At 38.1% G+C, this 24,236-nt stretch overlaps 2 protein-coding genes across 2 annotated transcripts in view; both read left to right on the top strand.

Moving 5' to 3' along the window:
• The window catches only part of KPNA3 (karyopherin subunit alpha 3), an 89,638-nt gene extending 82,974 nt beyond the window's left edge, over nucleotides 1–6,664 (top strand). The window contains exons 13-17 of the mRNA XM_039839391.1: nucleotides 1,031–1,135; nucleotides 1,233–1,304; nucleotides 1,460–1,622; nucleotides 3,502–3,596; nucleotides 4,127–6,664. Coding sequence (XP_039695325.1) covers nucleotides 1,031–1,135; nucleotides 1,233–1,304; nucleotides 1,460–1,622; nucleotides 3,502–3,596; nucleotides 4,127–4,225 — 534 coding nt within the window. The 3' untranslated portion in view covers nucleotides 4,226–6,664. The remainder of the gene's footprint in view (nucleotides 1–1,030; nucleotides 1,136–1,232; nucleotides 1,305–1,459; nucleotides 1,623–3,501; nucleotides 3,597–4,126) is intronic.
• Nucleotides 6,665–12,879: 6,215 nt separating this feature from the next.
• Nucleotides 12,880–24,236, top strand: part of EBPL (EBP like) — a 33,325-nt gene continuing 21,968 nt past the window's right edge. Inside the window, exon 1 of the mRNA XM_039839389.1 lies at nucleotides 12,880–13,102. Within this exon, the coding sequence (XP_039695323.1) occupies nucleotides 12,932–13,102 (171 nt within the window). The 5' untranslated portion in view covers nucleotides 12,880–12,931. The remainder of the gene's footprint in view (nucleotides 13,103–24,236) is intronic.

Below are 24,236 nucleotides of genomic sequence, written 5' to 3'. Positions count from 1 at the left end.
GTAGAAATTTCAATAATGTAGATGATTTTTGCAGCTAAATGTATTCCATAATTGGAAACAGAGCTGAGAAGTGAGGAAGCCGGACAGAAGTGGGTGGAGAGAAGTTCCGGCCTGTGATCCGATATGCTCTAAGTGAAGGTATCATGGGGGAAAGAAAAAGGTTTCACATAGATACCCACTCGGCTTCAGCAAGCAGCTAATTGCTTCAGAAGTTTTTCACCTAGAGTGTTTGTTTTATTTGCATCTTGGAACCATCATGCGACCCTGGAGGTAGAAGTTACCAACTCGATTTTATTCCGTCAACATTTTAGTTTGAAAATTTTCAAATCTACAAGAGATTTGCAAGGATACTGTAATAAACACTTACATACTATAAACACCAATTCACCAGTGGTTAACATTTTACTATACTATTGGATGGCAGAATAAATTTACAATGAAGTCTTAATTGTGGGGGAGGAAGAAGATACAGATTTGACACTAAAATTATAATAAACTTGTTTGTTAGTGCAACCTCTAAGGTTGCAATAAGATTTGTTATTTATAGACCCATGCTAGACTAGTTAGATGTTTAATTTCTGAATATATCTTGCAAGTAAATATTTTTATTATAAAGCAATGCACCTTAAAAGTAATTTTAACAAAATATTAAGAAATTCAGTCTTTTATTTATTTCTGTCATCTTTTAGAGGGAGCTCATGCACCAAAATGAGTAAAGATTTTTTTGACTGTTTTATTCACTGCCATATCACCATTGCCTGAAATAGTTCCTAGCTTATAGTATGCATATATTTTATTGAATGGACAAATGCTAAGTTAATGGAGCCCAAATGTTGTGGGTAGAAGTTTCCTTATAACTTATTTTAAATTGGGGATTTTCTATAACCTAATCACTTTTTAGATGCTTTCCCCTTAATGCAACTCAGGTGATTTTGTTATTGTCTTTATAAACTACATTATAATAAAAATGTAAACACATTAAAGATAAAACTTTTCAAATAAAGATGCCCCGTATTTTGTTCAATTATAGGAAGCAGTGTGGTTCCTTTCCAACATAACAGCAGGCAACCAGCAACAAGTTCAAGCTGTAATAGATGCTGGATTAATCCCTATGATTATTCACCAGCTTGCTAAGGTCAGTCACATTAGGAGTTCATAATGTATGTTAATGTATTATAACTAAGACTTTCTGAATAAAGAATTCATTTTATTATTTGTTTTGTAACCTTCAGGGGGACTTTGGAACACAAAAAGAAGCTGCTTGGGCAATTAGCAACTTAACAATAAGTGGCAGAAAAGATCAAGTGAGTTTGGAGAAATTGTTGTGATTGTTAATATTGGAAAGTATAGTGCTCTGTTATGATTAGGAGTTACTGTTTGTTTATAAGCCCTGTGCTGTGTTCTTTTGGGGGGAAAATAATTATATAAATAAAAATATTTCTTCTCTTTTGTTGTCTAGGTTGAGTATCTTGTACAGCAGAATGTAATACCACCATTCTGTAATTTACTGTCTGTAAAAGATTCTCAAGTTGTTCAGGTGGTTCTAGATGGTCTGAAAAACATTCTGATAATGGCTGGTGATGAAGCAAGCACAATAGCTGAAATAATAGAAGAATGTGGAGGTAAGATTAGATATACTGAAGAAACGTAGTTGAGCCCTAGAACTGTGAAACAGTAGATCCTTAAAAGACAACTAATTAGAAAGAAACTATTAAGATACATTGCTGTTACATTATCAAAGTATGTTGCTATTCTTTATTCACTATGTTAGCAACCCAAAAGCAATTTCTAAGAAACATTAGTTCATACTTTAGAAAAACTGGTTGTGAAAGTCACTCCATAACCTTCCTGGAGATTCACATTGCTTTTTAGGAAAAGACAAATGCTCCTCTAGAAGTCACAGTGCATGAGAGCAAATTAAAAGTTCTGAGAACTACTATAAATTGAGAAACTTATTAGCTTCGTGTAATCTAACATTTCTTAAATTCCTTGACAGAGAAACACCTATTTTCATGTTATACCTATTGTCATTTGATTCTGTGGACCTTACTTTGTGAAATACTATTCCATATTGTTGGAAAATGTTAATGGTTTTGGAATCATCTGTTTTGTTTCAGTCTTATGATTGCCAGAACTGCATGCTTAAGTTATTACTACAAAACTTACTTTGAAATTTTAATGAAAAAGAACTGCGATTTGAAATACCATTTCATTATTTCTCTGATAATGATATATGAAACATATATTTTAAAATTCTATTATTAAAGGTACCTGTTCAATATGTACTAAATTGCCCAAACCTTAAAATAATGTATCCTAATGTCATGTTTTATTATATGCATTTTGTTGACTAATATGTACGATTATACTACCCAGTTTATTTTTTTTTTAAGAGTAAAACAATGAGATAGAATCAGAGACTATTCAGTCTGGAAGTATTTTCTTACTAACAAGAAGAAAATACTATGGCCTATGGTCACAGAAGTAGTTAGTTATAGAAACATAATTAAAATCCAGATTTTTATACTATAATTCACTGCTCATGATTTTAAGATGTTTTACTTTTTAAGATAATTGAAATTACCATTGTAGTCTGGTTCAAAACAACCCAGAAAGTTTGAGCTACAGAATTTTTACTCTTCAGCTTTTTGTCAATATAGTTGCTTCTGTCTATGGCACTAATACTTATTATTAAAATACATATTTACTTAGTAGTTTATAATTTTATAAAGTACATTCATTATCTTTGACACTTGTTTTCTTTTTTTTCTGGCTTGGGTATTACTACATAAAGAAAAACAACTATTTTCAAAATAACCTAGCTAAAAAAAATATCAAAGAAGAATATTTATTAAGAATTTACATTTATAGACTTGTGCATCTGATATGTAGAAAAAATAGATTGGAAACATAAATAAAGCATTGTATACAGTCACTGAAAAATTATTTCCCAAGTTCATTGTGGCCATAGGACATAAGCCCCTTATTCATTTTTTAAATGAATTATTTCAGTATTTAAAGCTTTATCTCTTTTATCAATTAATCATTAAGCTTCTGAAAATTTATTTTTATGGTAATATAAAAATAATAAGATTTGGAAAACAAAGAGAAAGATAAAATTACTATATGAGACAGTATTATTATATTAAAGCAGTTCGGGAAGATCTCAGTTTTAGTTCTGTCACTAACTTGCCGCACAACCTGAAATAAATCCCTTTACATCTATGTGCCACAGTTTCCTCATCTGTCAAATGGAGTGTTCAGGTGTTTTTAAAACTGCCTCCCTTAGGGACCAGAGTACCCCAAGGGCTTCCAAAGAGGAAGAAATTCATGAGACTCTGGTCCTCCAACCAGAGCAGCTCAGGTTTGCATCTGTGTTGTAGACAAACTGTCATCTTGGGTGTGAGGGCTGGGAGTGTTTGAGTTACTTAGGATTTTTCATGATTAAAATGAGCACAGTTTTGATTGTATCTGCTTAATTATTTTGATTATTTCTGTCAGGTTTGGAGAAAATCGAAGTTTTACAGCAACATGAAAATGAAGACATATATAAATTAGCATTTGAAATCATAGATCAATATTTCTCTGGTGACGATGTAAGTATATATTAAAGTATGGTATGTCTGCGTGTACAGTAAATTTACTAAGAATTTTTCTTTTATTATTAATATGACATATTTATACTGTATTTCTATCAGATACTTTTGAAGTGGCATATTCCCAGTTGTTTAAAAAATCTAAATTTAAAAAATGAATGATTGCTTTCCAACAATCAATTTTCTTAAATACTATGTCTGAAATTTCATTATAGGTAAAATTGTAAAAATAGTTTTTGTTGCATTTGTAATCTGTATGAGAAGAGATAGTAATTATAGAAATGATGTATGTTCAAGTAGGTAAAATAAATCTAAAGATACAGGAGCTTAAGAATGGGGCAGTTTTAAAATGTGTATTCAGTTTTAAATTGTTAAGTTTCTTAATAATATTATGTATTTACTAAAACATTTTTAAGTGATTAAAACATTCATATAGAATTCTCTCCTAAGAAGTAAATCAATACTACTTATACCATAATGTGTAAGTAGTATCTTAACGTACTAAGGATTTTTTTTCTTGCTTTTTATAGATTGATGAAGATCCTAGCCTCATTCCTGAAGCAACACAAGGAGGTACTTACAATTTTGACCCAACAGCCAACCTTCAAACAAAAGAATTTAATTTTTGAGTTCAAGTGAGTGCAGCATCTTTCCCACATTCAATACAAAGCACCACCAGATGGCTACCAAATGACAAGAACAACAACAAAAGGCTCCAAAACACAAATGCCTCTTCGTTTTGATGCTTCTAAAGCAAGCCATGTCTCAGTCACTTTGCAGTTGCCAAAAGTCACTATCACATGGACTGTAAATGCATATGCATGATTTCCTAAACTGTTTTAGAATTCTCCTTAACAATCTCAACTACCCTATTATTCCCTGTTCCCTGGTGCCACATGCTGACAACTGCAGTCTCCAGTTTAGAATATTCCATAATGGTGGCATGTCAGCTGCCCACTTGATGTTCCTTTGGAAAACGGTGCGCCGTGGATCAAGACACTTTGGTATGATGTATATACACGTTGGAAGACTTTAAAGAGGTGCAGCCTGATCTGAGCCTCCATCATTGTCCTCCACAAACATATTTTCATATTCTTTATGTGGAAAAATAGATTTTAAAGTACAAGCCAAATGATTTTCATTGGTGGAACTGACAAACAAAAAAAGTAACTTAAAAAAAGAAACTTGGTTATTGATTAAACAGATAAGTTTTAAAAAAAAGCAACTGTACTTCATCTACCAGTAATTGATATGTTTATTATCTGCCTCAGAAGCCAGGGTTGGAGGAAGAACTTTAGCTATGGATGGTAATGCTTTCGCCATTATACATAATTTTTGAGAACAGCAAGCCCTATTTGACCACTCACTTCAGCCTGTGTGTTCCTGCTGTTTTGAAGTAATCAAATGCTGTGCATGGTATTTTACCTGAGCTGCAACCTGTTATGGACTTGAACTTCTGTTTAAGTTGAAAGCAAGAGTCCCTGACTATAAAGAAAAAATCAAAAAACAAAACAAAGGTCTAAAGTACCCATTGGTGATGTTAAAGAAGAAAATCTTGCTTTTAGCTTTCAGGAGTTAATATTTTTCATTTTAAATTGATAATTGGATATGGTTGATTTATATTGGGTTTAAACTGTGGAGCTTTCATGTTTACTGTAATTTAGTCTTAAAATATTTTTTACTTAGTAACCAGTGCTTTTGATAATGTGGTTGGCAACAAACCAGCAACTATTTAGAAGTGTCATAAAACTTCATTCTTTGAGTATTGGGAAAGTTAATTCAGATCTTATTTGAAAAGCATATTCACATATTAAAAGATTCAGACAAGGATCTGTGTAGAAGGATATCTGCAGTTGTTTAACATAAACCTGATTAGCAGTGATCTTTTAAGTACTTCTGCAAAATCTGGTATCACTATATAAAGTCACTGCTTTTGGTAAATTGTCTGACCCAGTTGTTAATGAAAGAATATGAAATTTTTTAAACAATAATTTGTGCTGTCACAGAAATGGTTTTATTGCTATTGTTTACTGGGTATAATTTTCCAATGCATTGATGTGAAGAGATAGGAAATCTAAACTAATTTAGTTATCCGATGGTGGGTATATTTACTGTGATGAAGATGAGACAGATGATGCCATCAGAGCTTTGTGAATCAGCTGGGGTGTTTTCACTGATAAACAACACATAGCAGGTGTGCATTCATTAAAAATATATGTATCTGCCAAGATGGAGCCACTTTAAAGAGTGAGTTTTGTCTTGTATCTAAAATGGATACAAGCGTATGTTTAAACTGCAAGATTTTTACTTGCTAGAGAATCTGTTTTAATATAGTGGTTTGGCCTCTGATTATTTATAGGTTTTATAAATTTTAGAATCAATTTCTCTTTAAGGTGGCTCAGATTTTTCAACTCTTGTGCACATAAAATTGAGTTGAAGTTCATTGTGCCTTTTTTTCTTTATCCAAATTTTGAGTTAAAGCTTCATATGGTAACTGCATCCTGTTTGGACACTGTAGTCTAAATTTTTGAAACTGTGTGGTGTTCACTAAAAGGAATAACAAAGTCAAAGCTAATTAAGGTCACAAACTTCGGTGAAACCCTTAAAGTCCAAATCTTCTTGATATCGTGAATTGTACCCCTTCCGGTTTAGTTTCTTCTGGACTCTCCATACTTACAGTTACCTTTTAAATTTTGCACACATTGAGATTAAATTGGGCCTCTATTGTGCCGATTCCCGTTTCTCTTGTGTTTTAAATGCAAACTAACATAAGTGAACATTAGCATCAAGTAGTGCAGACGTATGTATGCATTCACTTGATTCAATTTGTTGTGACCTTATCAGTTTGAAATTGGAATTGCGCCATTTCGTAGATAAAAGAAGTTTATTGCTGCACTTTTAAGTTTTCAAAACAGTGTTGAAAAATTGCATTGTTTTTATTTTTTTTAAACTCAGTTAAAAAAGACTAAAACGTTCTTTCAAAAGAGGCATCTAAATGTGTTCCTAATTTTGTATATGGGCTTAGGTTTTGTAACCAATAAAAAAAGCTGCTATCAAATACGATAAAACATTGAAGAACTTATTTCTAAAGGTATCTTAATTTCCTAGTTTTGTTTGGTTAAATTTAAATTTGGAATTACTTTTCAACCATCAGCTACAGTAGAGGTGAATCATGAATTACTTTTCTTGTATTTTAATATCTCCTTCCCACTACAACAAACATGACCAATAATGATCCTAAATTTAAGAATTTTTTTTAAACGAAGAAGTACCAAAATCTTTATTCATTTCCTAAGCTGCCATAACAAAGTACCATAAACTAGGTGGCTTAAACAATAGATGCTTATGTTGCACAGTCCAGAGGCTGGAATCTGCAGTCACGTGGGGGCTGGGCTGTGTGTTCTGTAGGCTCTGGGAGGATCCGTCCTTGTCTCTTCCTGGCTTCTATGGAAGATGATAATCGAGGTAAACCTGAAGTGTTTAACATGTTAGAGGTTGTGGATTTAAATGAAATCTTTGATCAATTTAAAGATTAAATTAAAATAAGCCAAACTTTTGCTTTTACAAATATTTTTACTTTTGAATAATGCCACTTCAAATTATTTCTGAAGTCAGTGCACAAGTAAAAAAATGTGATGGTAGCACTCCTAAAGAATCTTGCCTACGTTTCCTGTAGAAGGGGTGTCCTTTTCAGGGGATTATTTAATTAATACAGGTGAAAATTCATGAATGTCAGCTGTCTTACATTGATGGTTATGAATTTTTTTTAGCACGTCGAACTGGGGGAATTTTAATTAAATCTATTTGAAGAAAGGCAGTATAATTACTGTACATTAAGCTGTAAGTCTTAAGACATATCATCGAAAGAGTGCTGTATGTAACCCACCACATTTGACTAAAGTTTAAAAGGGACTCTTCATGAAAATGTTGTACTTTGTTAGATAGCTGAAGAACAGTGGAAGATTGATTCTCAAAAAGTACTATGTGTAGATGGGTATATATAGATATAGATAGAGGTGAGGCTTGGTTCTATATCAAGAGAAAGTCGTTCAGAAAAGGGATGCGAGAATGCACCATATTCACATCCTTGGCCTTTTTTTATTCACCCATGAAATCCCACAGTGAACTCTGGCTTAAATCAGGGTGCCTAAAACCCTGCAATAATTCTTTGTTTTGGGGGGGTGTCCTATGCATTTTAGGATGTTTAGTTTAGCATCTTTAGGTTTTACCCGCTAGATGTGGATAGCACCTCTCCACACTTCCCAGTTGTGACAACCAAAAATGTCTCCAGACGTTGCCAAGTGTCCCCTGGGAGCCAAAATTGCTCCCAGTGTGAACTGTTGGCCTACACCAATTCCTGTAGAAAACTTCTCCACTCAAATGAGACAGCCTAAGTCAGGGGTCCCTGACCCTGAGCCGCAGACCAGCAGCTGTCCGTGGCCTGTTAGGAACCAGGCTGCACAGCAGGAGGTGAGTGGCGGGCGAGGGAGTGAAGCTTCATCTGTATTTGCAGCTATTTCCCAGCACTGGCATCACCGCCTCAGCTCCACCTCAGATCATTGGGTATTAGATTCTCAGAGGAACACCAGTCCCTGGTGCCAAAAAGGCTGGGGACCGCTGGCTAAATCAAGCCTTCTTGACGTGCGAACAGTTCCAGGCTTTCCTCAGATTCAGAAGATGGAGACAAAAATGTGCCTTTTCTTCATTTGAGTTTTAGGAGAAATCAGAGCCAGACCTAACCACATTTCCCAAATCACCCGTCTGGGGGAACTCCCAGGAGTACTGAGCCCCATCTATTGCAAAGCACTTAGGATAAAATGGGAATATGGAGTAACTAGTTACCCTCTTAAATTTATCCTGTGGCTACTGACAAGGTGTGTAAGGCTATCAAGTGTATTGATTGCCCACAACCTTCAACGCTGCCCTGGAGCAGTGTTTTTCAAACATTTTAAGTTGGAGATTTTTAAGTTCTCTGGGAAAGCTGGAGTTGAACCAGAAAATTCACAGCATACTTTGAAAAACACTTCTTTGAAGCATCCTGAGAGATTGGCCCCATCAGAAAATTTAGTTTATTAAAAATGATTAAAAGCAGGGAAACTATGGCATACCGTAGCTATACCATACCATAAAGGCTGTGTTCTCCGCAGGGAATTTCTTCTACAAACGGCCCTCTTCCCTGCCCTAACAAACTGCCCTCCGCTTTCTTAAGTAATTTTTTTAAATTGTGGTACTCAGAGATAAATGGGTCCTTTGTGCCAAGCAATGTGTGAATCCGTGAGACTAGGATAGCGGTTTCACTTAATGGTAAGTAAAACAGTTTTATGGTAATACAAGCCTAAGTGTCAGAGCGTAAAGGACACATTTCGCATAACATTTTAAAGATAAGATCAGATTTTTGAGGCAGGCCATTTTATGAAAATATTCCTGCAGGAGTACTAGTCAAATGATGAGGCGCTCACTCCAGGGGAGACTGTCCTACTTTGTTGAACAGCTTTAGTTGTTGCCAAGTCTTTTCTTAATACTGAACAAAAGCCGCTGCTCTTAAATGACCATCATTATAAATTAACCTAGAATCAGAATAGATGTTTTGTTTTTCCCAGATAGCAGAAGAGATGGATCCTTTTTATCAGCTCCCTTCCTCAGCGTTAAACCCATGCATGTTGACCATCTTAATTAGAAAGTCTTTTATGGACCTGGTTCCCGTCAGCTTCATGCACTCCAAGGATTCCAAGAATAGTGTGTGATGTGACTAAGTTTCTGGGTACAGTAGAATGGGAACATTCCATTATCTGGAACTTAATCCTACTAATGTGGAGGAGATTGTTTCATTTATTTTACGTTTCATCATAATTAGATTTGTGGTCAGTTTACAGCCTCAGCACCCTTTGTCATCAGTTCTCTTTGAACCAGTAGTTGGGCATTTAGACCCTCAGACCCAAATATAGAATTTATAAATGTCATATTGATTTCAGCCCAGTTTTCTTCACAATAACATCAGATTGTTTTAATGATTGTATTCTTTCCATGTCTTCAGTATTTTATAAATAAGATTTTTGACTAAGCCTTTAGAAACATTCAAGTATTTCTGGAGCAGTATATCCCATGCCAGGTACTGTGATAGGGTGCAAGTTGCTTTACACACACACACACACACACACACACATGCAGGAATAAAAGTAAAAGTTATGACACATTAGGAAAAAAGAGGTATACAATGATGTAAAATGGAGGTGATTGACCTAGTTAGGAAGGTAATAATCGCGGGCAATGAGCTTGACTAAGTGCCAGACACCTGTGTGAGCACTTGAGCAGCACCAACTCAGCCCTCTCAGTAACTCCAAAGTGTCTGTTATCAGGCAGGGAGAAATTAGTGTTCCCAGAATTGCGCAGGTGATGGTGATAAGGAAAAAGCAGGACTCAATTGGACAGATTCACTGGAAATTCTTTCTGGCAGAGGAAAGTATGTACAAAGTCCATGTAAGAAGCACCACGAGGAGTTCAAGGAAGTAAAAGAGCAAGTATAACTAGAGCAAACATAATGAAGAGGATTACTAGGGGCAAGGGAGGGGTTAAAGAGATGGGGGCCAGACCCCATAGCCTGGTAAGTCACATAAAAGATTTTAGTATTCTAAGAGTAATGGTAAATCATTATCATTAAACAAGAGTGATGATAGAAGAATTGTGTTCAGGAACAATCACTGGCTGGTAAGGGCAGGAAATGTACTTTGGGTTTAGTGATGTGTAGAAACCGCATTAGTGAGATTAAGCACTGAGGGACGAGATGGTGATGGAACAGCTTGGTCCATGAAGTAGATGGGATCAAGAGATATTTGGCAACTAAAATAGGAATTGGTAACGTCTTAGATCTGGAGTTTGGGGAGAGGCAAGTATCAAGGATGATTTCTGTGTTGCTGGATTACAGTAACATAAATGGAAGTAACAAGATAGAGAACACTGGAAGAGACTCAGACATAGGAAGTAGAGGGTGATGAGTGTAGTTTGGCTGTGTTGAAATATACAAATGACTGTCAAGTAGGGCAGTTGGAAATACCGGTCTGGAGCTCAAAAGAGAGGGCCAAGCTAGACATTTGAATCTCTTGGACTATTTTTGGTGGTTTATTAACACGGGATGAGGCTGAGGCTGCCTGGGTCCGGCATTTGGAGGGAGAACAGGGTTTAGGACTGAGCTGTGGAGTTCCCAGCATTTCACAGGGCACGTAGTGGAGGATGAGGTGGCAAAGGAAACAGGTATTGCTAAGAGAGGTAGGAAAAAAGCCCTGTGTTTTCTTAGAAAACCGAGGAAAAAGATTTCAGTGCCCAGCGAGGTTGTTGAGGGGTCAAGTAAGATAAGGACAGAAAATGTCCTTCTGGTTAGTGATGTGGAGGTCACTGGTCACCTAAGAGCTGTATCACTGCAGTAAAGAGGGTGAAAACTAAAGTGGGAAGGATGGAGGAGCAGGGGCAGAATAAGAACACAGTGAATCTAATTCATTTCTTAGGTTTTGTTTTGCTCTGAAGGAGAGGAGGGCAGAGTAGTCACTAAAGGGTGATGTGGGGAAGTTGGTGGGGGATATCCAGTTGAGAAAGATGTTGAATATACAAGAGTAGAGTTGTAGATCATCAGTTTTCTAAGTAACAGAAGAGAATCCAAAGTGTAGGTAGCAGGACTGGCCATATTCATTCCTTCAGTCGGCCGTTATTTAACTGAGCAACTAGTCTATACCAAACTCTGACAGGAGCAAGAGACACAGCAAAAAACAAGCCAGACACAACCCCTGGCCTTGTGGAGCTTATATTCTAGTGGCAAGACAATAGCAATAAATATATAAATAAATAATTTCATCTGGTGTTAGCTGCTATATAAAAAATAATACAGGGAGTAACTAAAGGAGAAAGTTATTAAACTTGTGTTCAGTGCCAGGAATCATTTTTTTAAATATACATAACATAAAAGTTACCATCTTAACCGTTTTAAGTGTATGTACGGTGCAGTATGTTAAGTATATTCACATTGCAGCAACACTCCAGAACTTTTTCATCTTGCAAAATCGAAACTGTACAGCTACTAAGCAACTCCCCTTTTCTTCTTCCCTCAGGCCACTGGCAACCACCATTCTATTTTCTGTCTTTAGGAATATCACTACTTTAGATACCTAATATAAGTGAAATCATATGGTATTTGTCTTTTTTGCGACTGGCTTATTCACTAGCATAATGTCCTCAAGGTACTTCCATGCTATAGCATGTGTCAGAATTTTATTCCTTTTCATGGCTAAATAATATTCCATTGTATATACCACATTTTAAAACAACGAATAATTTTTTTTTAGCCTAAGTACCCTGATGATACTTTAGAATAAGTAAATATTTTAAAATTTATTTGTTTTTTAATCTGAAATTCAAATTTATCTGGGCATCCTATATTTATCTGGCTACCCAAAATTGAGAACACAGGCTTGGTCGATAAGGGTAACAGTCTTCTTTAACTTTGACTTTTTTCTCCAGTGCTGTCTTTTAAGTAACAGAGGCCTAAGGAAGAGAAAATGGAGAGCGTTAAAAGCAAATAAGTTGCTAGCAAAAGAAAATAGAAAGGTTAACATGATTGGGCTAAAGTGGCATTTCATTAAGGGAGAGCTATAGTTGCCTGTTAAAACATCAGAGTGCAAGGTCAAAGGCAAAAGCCTTGGGAACACCCACTCATGGATTCTGTCCTCCGCCTGTCTGAGCCTGTTTTCACATTTTTAAAAGGAAAATACATACTGACCTCCTAGAGTTGTTGTGACATAAGATAAGGCAGATAAAAGCATCTACTGCCAAGCCGATTTGACTTATTGCTTCTCGCCCTGTACGTTTGCTGCTTTCCTGGATTTATAAGAAATAGGGTCAGAGTAAGCCACAAAAAGTCTGCTGGTGACTGAAAACGCCCTCGTTTCTTCTGCAACACTTGCACGGGCCTAATTAGAACCTTTGGTTCCTAAAATTCTCCTCAGTCTACGGGCAAAATTTCTACCATTTGGACTTCACTTTACGGATTAAGGTTTTAAACCTTGTTAAAAATCAAACTGCATCAAAAGGTGTGGCCCTATTACCAGTCCTTTCGGTTTATCTAGGAACAGGTTTGGTCCAGGCAGTTAAGCGAGATCGCGAGCAGGAACCTGACTCATCAGAAGACCTCCAGCTCGGCTGGGGGACCTGGACGCGCGGGAAGGGTAGATTCTGCCCGGCCCCGCCCCTGCCTGGAAGCCCCGCCCCTGCCTGAAAGCCCCGCCCCGCTTTCTCCGCCTGCTCTCCCGTGCGGCTCGCTGTGCCAGTCGCGGGAGTGGGGAGCCGGAAGCATGGACGCGTGGCTGGAGCTGGGGGCCGCGGCGCGTGGCTCGCTGCTGCTGTGCGCCGCGCTGCTGGTCGTGGGCTGCGCGATGGGCCTGAGCCTGGGCCGCGGGCGGGGGGCGGCGGACCGCGGGGCGCTCGCCTGGCTCTGCTACGACGCCCTGGTGCACTTCGCACTGGTAAGTGCTGGCGCCGCGGGCCCCGAAAACGCGAGCGGACGGCGCCTCTCCTGGGACCCTACCCTCCTACGTCCCAGCGAGTGCCATGGGGTGGGAGGTCTGCGGAGACCCAGGAAGCACCCCGAGGCCGCGGTGCTCGAGGCCTTTGGCGGGATACTGCACCTCTCCGAGTTCCCAAGTCTGTAAAAAGAGAGCGCACATTCCTTAGCCGATACCTTTACCAAATTAAAAACAGCAAAACAACAAGAAAAAAAACCCCTGAGTTTTGAATCAGTGATTTCTGTCCTGTGTTATGTTAGAGTGTAAGCTACTCAGGGTCTTGATTTACATGACTTTGTAACCTGCACATAAATGTTGAACTGAAAATAATTGAGAGAGAGCTTTTGAGTGAGAGCAGGGAAAGGTGATGGGGCGCGCTGCGCAAAGTCCGAGGGCCTGTACCAAAACCAAAAACCCGCGTGCCATAATAGTAATCGCCACTTACTGGGTGATGGGTGTGTGCCAGGCATAGTACTGTGTTTAAATTTCCCATCTTTATAACATCTCGTAAGTTAATTATTATTGTCACCATTTTACAGAGAAGAAAACAGACCCTGCAAAGTTAGGTGACTTTACGATGCCACACAGCCATCAGATTCTGACTTAGTTTAGTCTGCCTTCAAAGCTTGCACTGTCGTTATCACGCCAGGCTTTAGGAAACGTGTCCCTAAAAATTCAACTCACTTTATAAATGGCCGGCCTGGAGGGTTGTATTTAAGGAAATTCTATTGAAATACCTCCTCCCCCATGCACACACATTCTTAAAGTTATTTTTAACTATGCCAAAATATCTTCTCTGCAAATTTGACCTTGCTTAAATCTAGGCAAACCTATGGTTAATGTGAAGACAAATTCTTCAGTATTGAGAAAGAAAAAGAAAGCAAAGTTTTCAATGATCATCCAAGTCTCTATGTTTGTCAGCTGAATATGTGCACATACTAGATGTTGCTGGAATGATGAAATTCCTTTTTTCGTAATAGTCAACATGTGGATAAGAGACGGTATTTCCCTCACCTCCTTTACATATAGAATTGATTTCTAAGCTGTCGGACACAAGTCTCCCTAAAAACAGGCGCAGTAAAAAAAGGTTGCTAGGCCCACTTAAAGAAGAATGTTTTATAACATATTTTAGGCATACAAAAAAAATACTAAAACACGTACCCATATGTCCACCACTTACTTTAAAATTAAGTCTACTTTTCAAGCACAAACTGTTAACAGGTAACACCACACACATCTCCATTTGTGCCACCTTGAGAGGTATAGCCAGATGTGTGGAATCATTGCCCGACTCTTCACCTCCCCCCTCCACCCCATTCCAAAGGAAATGTCACCTACCCAGCCCTATCTTGTGCCACTTACCTGCCCCAGCTACAAAATGTTCTACTTTATGATGTGCCATGCCTTAGTTCTTTAATTCTAAAATGCACATTTTTTTCACGTATTAAAACAATCAATGATATAACCACTATGGACCATTTTATTGATATTTTGTGTCTCTGAAATTAGGGTATATCTTACAATTGATGATGAAAAACGATAATTTAACCAGCCCATATTAATGGGCATGTTTTTATTTTGCTATTTACACACAATGCTTCAACCAGCATCTTTGTACACATATCCTAGAGATCGGTGAGACGGGCACTTGAATTAAGCAGTTGAGGCCTGCAAGAAAAATGCAGGCCCGTGTTATCTTTTGCTTGGGAGTTTATTGCAAGAAGACCCAGAAATGTGTGGCCTGAGCTAAGACTAGGATATAAATCCTGGTGGAGGACTGAAACCACAACTCACTTGTTCACACTGGAACCTGGGCTGCCTCTCTTCACCCCTGTGAACTTCACTTCTCAAATGAGAGGTGATGTTAGAATTATTGGCCGCCATCAAATGCAGAGCTTCCCTGTTGGACAGAATTCCAAGCCAAGCCTTCTCAGAAGTAGTTCAGCTCCCTGGTGTCCAACCAGAATGTGGTTACCTGCGGCTGCAGCACTGGGCTTCGGGTCAGTTGGTTAGGCTGAGAGTGAGGGCAGGCCAATTTCTCACCAGTGCACCTGGTAGGAGCTGTGACAACATGGGTAAAGACATCAGTGGTGTGGTTCACCATTCCTCAGAGGTTGTTATGAGTGTTTTGTGCACTGATGCTTCATGAGTTTTTCCTCATCTGTGATCTAAGTATAGCATTCTAGGCATGTTCAGAGCATGAAAGCAGATGTGTATTCCTCTGTTTAGGAAACGTCTTGAAGTCCAGGTTGCTTAGAGCACAGGGTGTACCTAGGGAATAAGTTGGGGGACGGGCTGGTAAGGGAGCTGAAAAGACTTGGAATTTTATTTTGTAGTAGGATGCCATTGGCAAGTAGCATGGCCAAAACAGATCTTTCGGAAGAGTATTTGGTGGTAGTGTGTTAAATCAAGAACTGTGGAGGGTCTGAGATTGTTTACAACTTAACAAGTCAGCCTGGTCGATTCCTTGAGTCCCACAGGGCAATGCAGTGAGGACCAGATGTTACCTGCATATGCAGTGGGTACATTAGAGGAGATGAACCCTCAAATTAGGCTCCCCTCTTAAATGGCTGCTGGTGACCTGCTTGTACTTCTCTCTGGAGCAAGACTTTATCTTTACTCAGGAATGTAAACAGTTCTTCTCTGGGAAAGAGGAGGCAAGGTCTTTACTTTTATTACTGTGGAACATCTTAGGAGGGAGCAGTCTCTAAGCTTTACTACCCTGGACTGTCTCCTCATATAAATATTCTTAAGTTGGTATAAATGCCTATGCTCAGAGACCCCAGACAGTGCAGGAATGGGAGATGTTCATGGAGAATTCTCTTCCAATATGGTTCACGGTGCACTGGAAAGGATAGTTAAAAGCAGCAAGATCAGCTAAAAGCAACTGCAGTATTTTAGGAGTGAGATAAAGAGCTGAGCTAAGGTGGTGATGAAAGTTAAAATGGGGAGGAAAGCTAATACGAGAGACTTTCTAGGGGAGAATAGCATAAATCAAAGTGACTGCTTATACGTGGGGGTAGAGATGATCTTGGAGTTTAGAATCTGGCTGATGTGAGTAATGTCGATAATGTTAATAAAGCAGGAAAGTTACCTTTTAGATATAATCACCCCAGCGAATCTGGGGTTCTGGTGTGTAGTTGACAGGAAATGGCCAGAAGACAATTAAAAATGTAAGATAGGCTGAAGAGAGAGTCAGGGCAGAACAGAGAGAGTTGGAAGCTTTTTACTGCATTTGAGGAAACAGCAGGAAGCCCTGGGAATGAGTGGCTTTTTTGACCAAGGGAGAATCGAAAGGTGAAAAGGCTGAGGAATGAGAGCAGAATGTTTTAAAAATGTCTGTATTGATCAATCAGGAAGAGGAAGAGACAGGAACAAGAGAAAGTGGGCAAGACCAATCAGCAGGATACTGCCAGGTCAAGGAAGGGAATTTCAAGATCACTGTGAGCTGCTGCAACACCATTAAAAAAACTTGAAGGCTGAGCCAGAGTTTCTGGGTCCAGCAATTAGGAAGTCCTTGGTAAGAGTGGTATTGTTTGAATGGAGGCTCCAGAAACTAAAGGTTAGGGTTTAGCAGATTGGGTAAGATGAAGCAGGGGCAACATATACAAGACCTTCAAGAGTTTTGGTGCTGGGAGGAAGGAGAGTTCAAGAGACATCACAAGAGCAGGCAAAGGACATGGGGTTTTGTGTAATATGAGAAGGTCTGAGTGTGTTTGTGAGCAGGATGATCAAGGAGAAGAGTGAAGGTACATAGAAATGTGTTGTGTGGCACTTGCTGTCTGGCACTGTGGCTGGCCATGTGAATTGACTGCTGGCAGAGAAGAATCTGCCTGAATCTACCACTTAATGCTCTGATCAAACCCCTCTGACTAGTCACTTCCACACTTCCATTGCTGTGGAGCATGATGTAGGCTTATTCTTCAGGATGAAGGACAGTGGAAAGGGAAAACCTGGGCTTCAGTCGTCTCTCCGTTCCACCTTAATACCCATGCGTAGTCCTTTAAGAAATCTCAAGACCCAGTGGCTGCTTACGTCTCTACTAATTTGTGTATTTTGGACGTTGCCCTTTCCATTCAACATCACCATCTGTTCCTCACCTTCCACTACAATAGCTTCAGCCTCTGATCTTGTGACTTTCTAAAAATTTCTTCCTCCTACAACTTGCTTTATTATTAGGTCTGAAGTTGCCTCTTAATTCACAGTCTGCAACTGTCTCCTGTTTTCCCTTTCTTTTTTTGGCATTGTCTTCTTCATCAGTTTTGCTCTGATATAGATAGCCTCTCTGGTAAGTGAATTTATACTTCTCATGCTATTTGGCATCCTGGTGAATCACGGTTGGTTTAGCTGTGTATTAATGGTAAAGCTTCATGATGGTTAATTTTGTGTGTCAACTTGACTGGGCCATGGGATGCCCAGATATTTTTTCAAATATGATTCTGGGCATTTCTGCATGAGTGTTTCTGGATGAGGTTAACATTTAAATTGGTAGACTGAGTAAAGCAGATTGTCCTTCGTGGGTGGGCCTCATCCAATCAGTCGAAGGCCTGAACAGAACAAAAGGCTGACTTTCCCTTCGCTAAGCAAGAATTCCTCCAGCCCGACTACCTTCCTAACTAGAACATCGGCTTTTTCCTGCCTTTAGACTTGAATTGAAACAATAACTTTTCCTGAGTCCCAAGCTTGCTGGCCTTTAAACTAGATCTACACCATTGGGTCTCCCAGTCCTCAGGCCTCTGGACTCAGGCTAGAACTACATCATCAGCTCCCTTGAGTCTCCAGCTTGTAGACTCACCTTGTAGATCATGGGACTTGTCAGCATCCATAATCACATAAGCCAATTCCTTATGATAAATTTCTTGACTAATGATAGAAAGAGAGATAGATATAGATATGTATACACACATATATACATGTATATCTATACACATGTATAGATATAGGTAGATGTATAGGTATATTTGGTATTGGTTCTGTGTCTCTGGAGAACCCTGACTAATACAAGCTTGGAAATGGTGCCAAATTGAAAGCCCAAGGAATAGCGCCTGTAATGACCCACTGTGGGCAGCCTTTGTACTTCTGCAGACCAAAAGTCAGTCTGTTCTCTAATAGCATGAGCAAGACATTTCACACAGCAATAGGGATGGCTGTCTATGTGGCCATATTTCAGAATGACATACTTTTTTCTGTTGTTCCTCATTTTCACAGATAGTTGAGAGCTTATTTGGGCATCAGGCACTGGGCAAGATACAGACAAAATGGATGGCCCTGTCCTCTCAGAGCTTGTGGAATGGCCAAGAGTTTTTCTCTTATTATTTCATATGAAGAATAATGATTACTAATGACATTCTCAAGGTAAAACCCAAATGAGATGTTTCTTTTGCAGATGAGTGCTAGGAGAAACTTAGTTTCTCCTAAAAAATTGGTTTATTCCTCTCTGACAGCAAGAATGATATGTTTCTCCCTTTTCACTTTGACTACTTGGAAGCTCAGAACCACATTAAGCTCTATAATAACAACAAAAGGTAGTCTACAAATAGTCTGTGTTTTTATTGGCTCCTGATCTGGATTTTGACTCATTTTTACATTTTTTTAATAATTAATATTTAAAAGTTCTTAAGTATGTTTCACCATTTTATTGGATGTTTTTGATATAATTGGCCTAAAATCTTTTGTATACAGAGGAAGTATGTAAATACTTCAAAAAATTTTAACACTACTAAAGTTTTTTTAATTTCCTTTGAAATGAAAAGGCTATTGTATGGAAATATCTTATTTTTTTCCTTATAACACTTAACACTATTTGTAACTATCTCAGTACCTGGCATGGTACCTGGTTTGTAGGAGCTATTCTCCGGTATTCGTTAATATTGACGAATAGAAGAATCATTTTATACTTGTAATTTATGGTAGTTATGAGTCATTTACATTTCAAGCTTCAAATTACTTAGATATGTAAAATGTCAGTGTTCCTTTTCTATTATCAGTCTTTTAAAATAAAATTTGTTTAAATTGTATATTCCTATGATCATTGCAAAATGTTTAACATTTACATACTCATAAGGAAGAAAAAGATAAATTTACCCAGAGATAATTATTGTTAGTATTCTTAAGAATAGTCTTCCAGAATTTTTATGAAAGTATATGTCCAAAGTTCTTTCTACAAAAATGGGATCATACTCTTCATTCTTTGTTGTTTTCATTCAGCTATACTCAGTGACCATCATATCAGTATTTATTGAACTACCTCATATTTTTTTATCTTACCACCTCCATTTCTTTTTATTTTTTTAAAATTTTATTTATTTTTTATTAAGTTTATTGGAGTAACACTGGTTAATACAATTATATAATTTTCAGGTGTACGTTATAATTTGACACTATATATTCTATCGTGCGATTCCCACCCAAAGTCCAGTTTCCTTCAGCTACCATATGTTTGATCCCCTTTACCCACTTCATCCTTTCCCAACCTGTCTATATTTGACCCCCTGGACCCCATCTACCTCTCCCTTCCTCCCCTGCCCCTCCCTCTGGTAACCACTAGGCCATTGTCCATGTCCCCGAGTCTCTTTGTTCTGTTCATTTGTTGCTTTTAGGTTTATATCCCACATATAACTGATATCATGTGATTTTCAACTTTTTCTGTCTGGCTTATTTCACTTGGCATGATTATCCCAAGGTCCATCAATGTTGTCACAAATGACAGTATTTTATCTCTTCTTATGGCTGAGTAATATTCCATTGTATGTATGTATCACAGCTTCTTTAGCCAATCATCTATTGTAGGACACTTTGGTTGCTTCCATACCCTGGCCACTGTGAATAATGCTGCTATGAACATCGGTGTGCAAATATCTTTTCAAATATGAGTTTTCAAGTCTTTGGAGTAAATACCCAGTAGAGGGATTGCTGGATCATATGGTAGATCAATTCTTTGTTTTCTGAGGAACCTCCATACTATTTTCCATAGTAAGTGTATCAGTTTGCAGTCCCACTAGCAGTGTATGAGGGTTCCTTTTTCCTGCGTCCTCTCCAGTATTTGTTATTACTTGTCCTGTTGATTATAGCTATTCTAACAGGTGTGAGATGGAATTTCATTGTGGTTTTGATGTGCATTTCTCTAATAGCTAGCAATGTCGAGCATCTTTTCATATGTTTTGAACTACCTCATATTTTAAATAACTGCATAGGATTCCATTATACTTTATGTGTGATCTATTTAACCAGTCTCTAATTATTGGACTTACAGGCTCTTTCCAGTTGCTGACAATTATATAGAATGCTCTCTATGCATTTGTCTAATTATTGATCCAGGATAAATCCTGAAAATAGAATCAGTGGCTCTAAGGGAAGCCAGTTTTCAAAGACTTCAGAAAGATAGTACCTACTTATATTCCCATCAGCTACTTCCTCACACCCATCCAGTGCTGGGTATCAATACCATATCAGATATGACTTTGGTACCCCTCAGGTCTTCTTAAACTCGTCTAACCCTTCATAATAAACTCTGCTCCTGCCACCACTACAGTGAACAATTCCAACTTCCTTTTGGCCCAACCAGACGGCTCTCACCTGCTGCCCCACGACTCTAGGATGCCACTCAGGTGTGAGATTGTCCATAGCCACTCGGCTCCCGCATACCTGTCCACTAGATGAACCTTTGACGGTGATATTTGGGAGCCATGAGATAAAATCATTTTCTCTCCTCCCCCAAGGGGGACTCCCCAGAGAAACAGTAGTTCATACAATCTCTGGAAAACTTCAACATTGAGATCTCAGCTTGTTACTGAGCGGTGTTACTAAGTTATTAAGCTCAGTAATGCAGCCTCATCTGATTCCTCCTCCTCCTCCATCTCATTCCCATATCCCCAGCTCCATTGCTGCTTCCCCAGGATGGCAGTCCCCAGAAAAGTAGAACATAGGGTAATACTTTCTGGGGGACCCAGGCCAAGATATCCTTTTTCTTAATAGTTGCATATTATTCCATAGCATGGATATACCGTAATTTAACCAACCGAGCAACTTCAGATTATTTCTAATTTCTTTTCCCACTAAAAACAAATATGTGTGTGTGTGTGTGTGTATAGATATAGATAGATAGATAGATAGATAGATAGATAGATAGATAGATAGATAGATAGAGATAGATAGATAGATTTCTATTTCTATAGGACAAATTTCAAAACTGAGATTCTGGGTCAAAAAGTATGTCTAAGGAGATATGAGTTTTATACCACAAATGTGTCATGTGAGAAATAGCTCTCTTTTTAATTTATCAAACAGTTTTTTTTTTAAGTAAATATGTGAGGTGATGGATATGTCAATTAATTCAGTGATGGGAATCCTTTCACAATGTATACATATATCAAATCATCATGTCATATACTTCAAATATGTTAGAATTTTATTTGTCAAGTGTAGCTTAATAAAGTTCAACAAAAGTAAAATGAATTGAATTAGCAAGCATCTATCCTGCCTAGGAGTGGGAAATAAATTCAACTGTAGCTATTAGGGGTCTTCCCTCTTTTGTAGGGTTTCATGAGAAGCCAAGAAACTTGCATGTTTCCCAGGAAAACAAGGAGTATCTCATCTCTGCCCCATCCTGATGCCAGCTGATTCCCTCCCTCTTTGACTAAACCTCATGTGTTCCTGAGGGATGGCAGCTCTGCTGTGCTGTGCCAAGCTTGGGGATGGGAATCCGGGTCTCGGATCTGAGTTCATCTGCTGTAGCCTGTTTTTCCATGGGGCTCTTCATCTTTCCCTCATTGGTCTGGAAGAGGTATTCATATGTTAGTACAAATCATTTACTCACATTTTTGGCCAAGAAAGTATCTCCACTTCATTTGTTGACTAATCCATTCTTTCTCTACTTATTTGAAATTCTACCTTTCTCATATTTTTCATGCATAGATACATTTGGGGAATTTTTAAATGTAGTTCTGTTTTATGAAACTTTTGGTTTCAGTCTGTCCACACTGTTTATTATTATTTAAGCATTATAGTGCATTTTAATATATGAGAGGGCGAACTTACTGCTCTTTTTCAAACTCTTTAAAATGTATCATATCCTTCCAATAAACTTTAGATTCATTTTACCAAGTTCTAAAACTTGGTATTTAAATTTTGTATTTTCTTAAATTTATAGATTTATTTGAGATTAAATAATATCTTTACAATACTGAGTCTTCCAAGAACTGAGTAGATCTCAACTTGTTTAAATCTTCTGCTACAGTCTCTTAAAATTTACTTCAAAAATATTTTATATTGCTACCATGAGATATTTTTTCTTTGTATTCTAACTAATTATTATTGCTGCATGTGGGAGCAATTGGGATATATCAATAATAACCAGACACTTTTCTAAATTCTCTTTTCCCCACTTCAGCTTTATTGAGTTGTAATTTACATACAATTTTTGATGAACTTTGTAATTGTATAGAGTTGTGTAATGAATTTTGTAATTGTATAGAGTTGTGTAACCACCATCACAATCACAGTATAGAACATTTCCATCATTTTTTTAACAAGTTTTCTCATGCCCCTTTGAAATGATCTCAACCCTGACCTCTGGCACTAGTAAAAACTGATCTGGTTTCTTGTCATTAAAGTTTTGCTGTTCCTAGAATTTTACACAAATGAAATCCTATGGGATGTAGACTTTTATTTAGCATAATTTACTGAATATTATCCCAATATATGTATGTATCCATTTACCAGCTAATGAACATTTGGGTTGTTTCCAGTTTTTGACTGTTATAAATAGTGCTATCAGTATCTGCTTACAAGTCTTTGTGTAGACCTAAGTTTTTATTTATCCTGAGTAAATGCCTAGGAGTGGGATTCTTTAACTAGAGTAGGAACTGCCAAACTATTTTTCCAGAGTGGTCTACCATTTTCCATTCCTATCAATAATACTTGAGAGTTCCAGTTGCTCTAAATCCTTACCAGCACTTAGGGTCTTAGTCAGCTCCTGCTGCTATAACAAAAATACCATAGCCTGGGTGGCTTAAACAACAGGCATTTATTTCTCACGTTCTGGAGGCTGGGAAATCCAAGTTCAGGGTGACAGAATGGTCATGTTCTAGTGACGGTCCTCTGCTGGGGTACAGACAGTTGCCTACTTGCTATGTCCCCAGAGGTCTGAGAGAGAGCCCTGGTTTCTCTTCCTCTTCTTATAAGGACACTAATCCCGTCATGGGGCCCTACCCTTAAGACTACATCTAAACTTAATTACCTCCCATAGGCCCCACCTCTAAATACCATCACATTGGGAGTTAGGTCTTTAACCGATGCATTTGCTGGGGTGGTGGGGGGGACACATTCAGTCTGTAACACTTAGTATTGTTTTTGTTGTTGTTATTGTTGTTGTTTTCTTTTAGTCATTCTAATAGATGTGTATGACCAAAACATTCTAGTTTCAATTGGCATTTCCATGATGTCTAATAATGTTAGATATCTTTTCATGTATGTATTTGCCATTCGTATATCTTTTACTGGGAAATGTGTTCAAATCTTTTTGCCCATTTTTAAATTAAATTTTTTATTTTGAGATAATTGTAGATTCACCTGCAGAGAGAGACTAGATAGATCCTATGTACATTTTACCCAGTTTCTCCAGTGGTAACATCTTGCCAAACTATAGTATAATATCACAATGGAGGATATTGACGTTGACATAGTCAAAAGGCAGAACAAGAAGCACATGCTCAGTTTCAGACACTTATGAGGTTACAAATATGTCATCAGCCCCCAAGCCCCATCCCTTAGGTTCTCCTGTGAGTAGTACAGGCAGCCAGTGGCTCCCCTTCTCTTGTACCCTGCATTCCTAGTAAGGTTTGTGCAGTTGCTGCCACTACCTTGCAGGTTGCTGTGGCCAAAGAGGTCCTAGGCTGTGATGCTACTGCACCACCATCACCACGACCCTGATCACTGGGGCTAGGGAACTCCATAACCAAGACCCAACCTGCTGGCAATGGCCAAGGCCCTAAGAATGACTTTGTACCTCACAGTCTATCTTGAGGAAGCTTAATGATGCCAGCCAGGACTCCAGCAAAGTAATGGCATTGCAGGTTTGGTGGCCCCATGGTTGGAA

Source organism: Pteropus medius, unplaced genomic scaffold (assembly GCF_902729225.1).
Source record: "Pteropus medius unplaced genomic scaffold, Ma_sr-lr_union100, whole genome shotgun sequence".
Taxonomy (NCBI): Eukaryota; Metazoa; Chordata; class Mammalia; order Chiroptera; family Pteropodidae; genus Pteropus; species Pteropus medius.
Note: the sequence above shows the minus strand (reverse complement) of the source record. Positions and strands in the feature narration are given on the sequence as shown.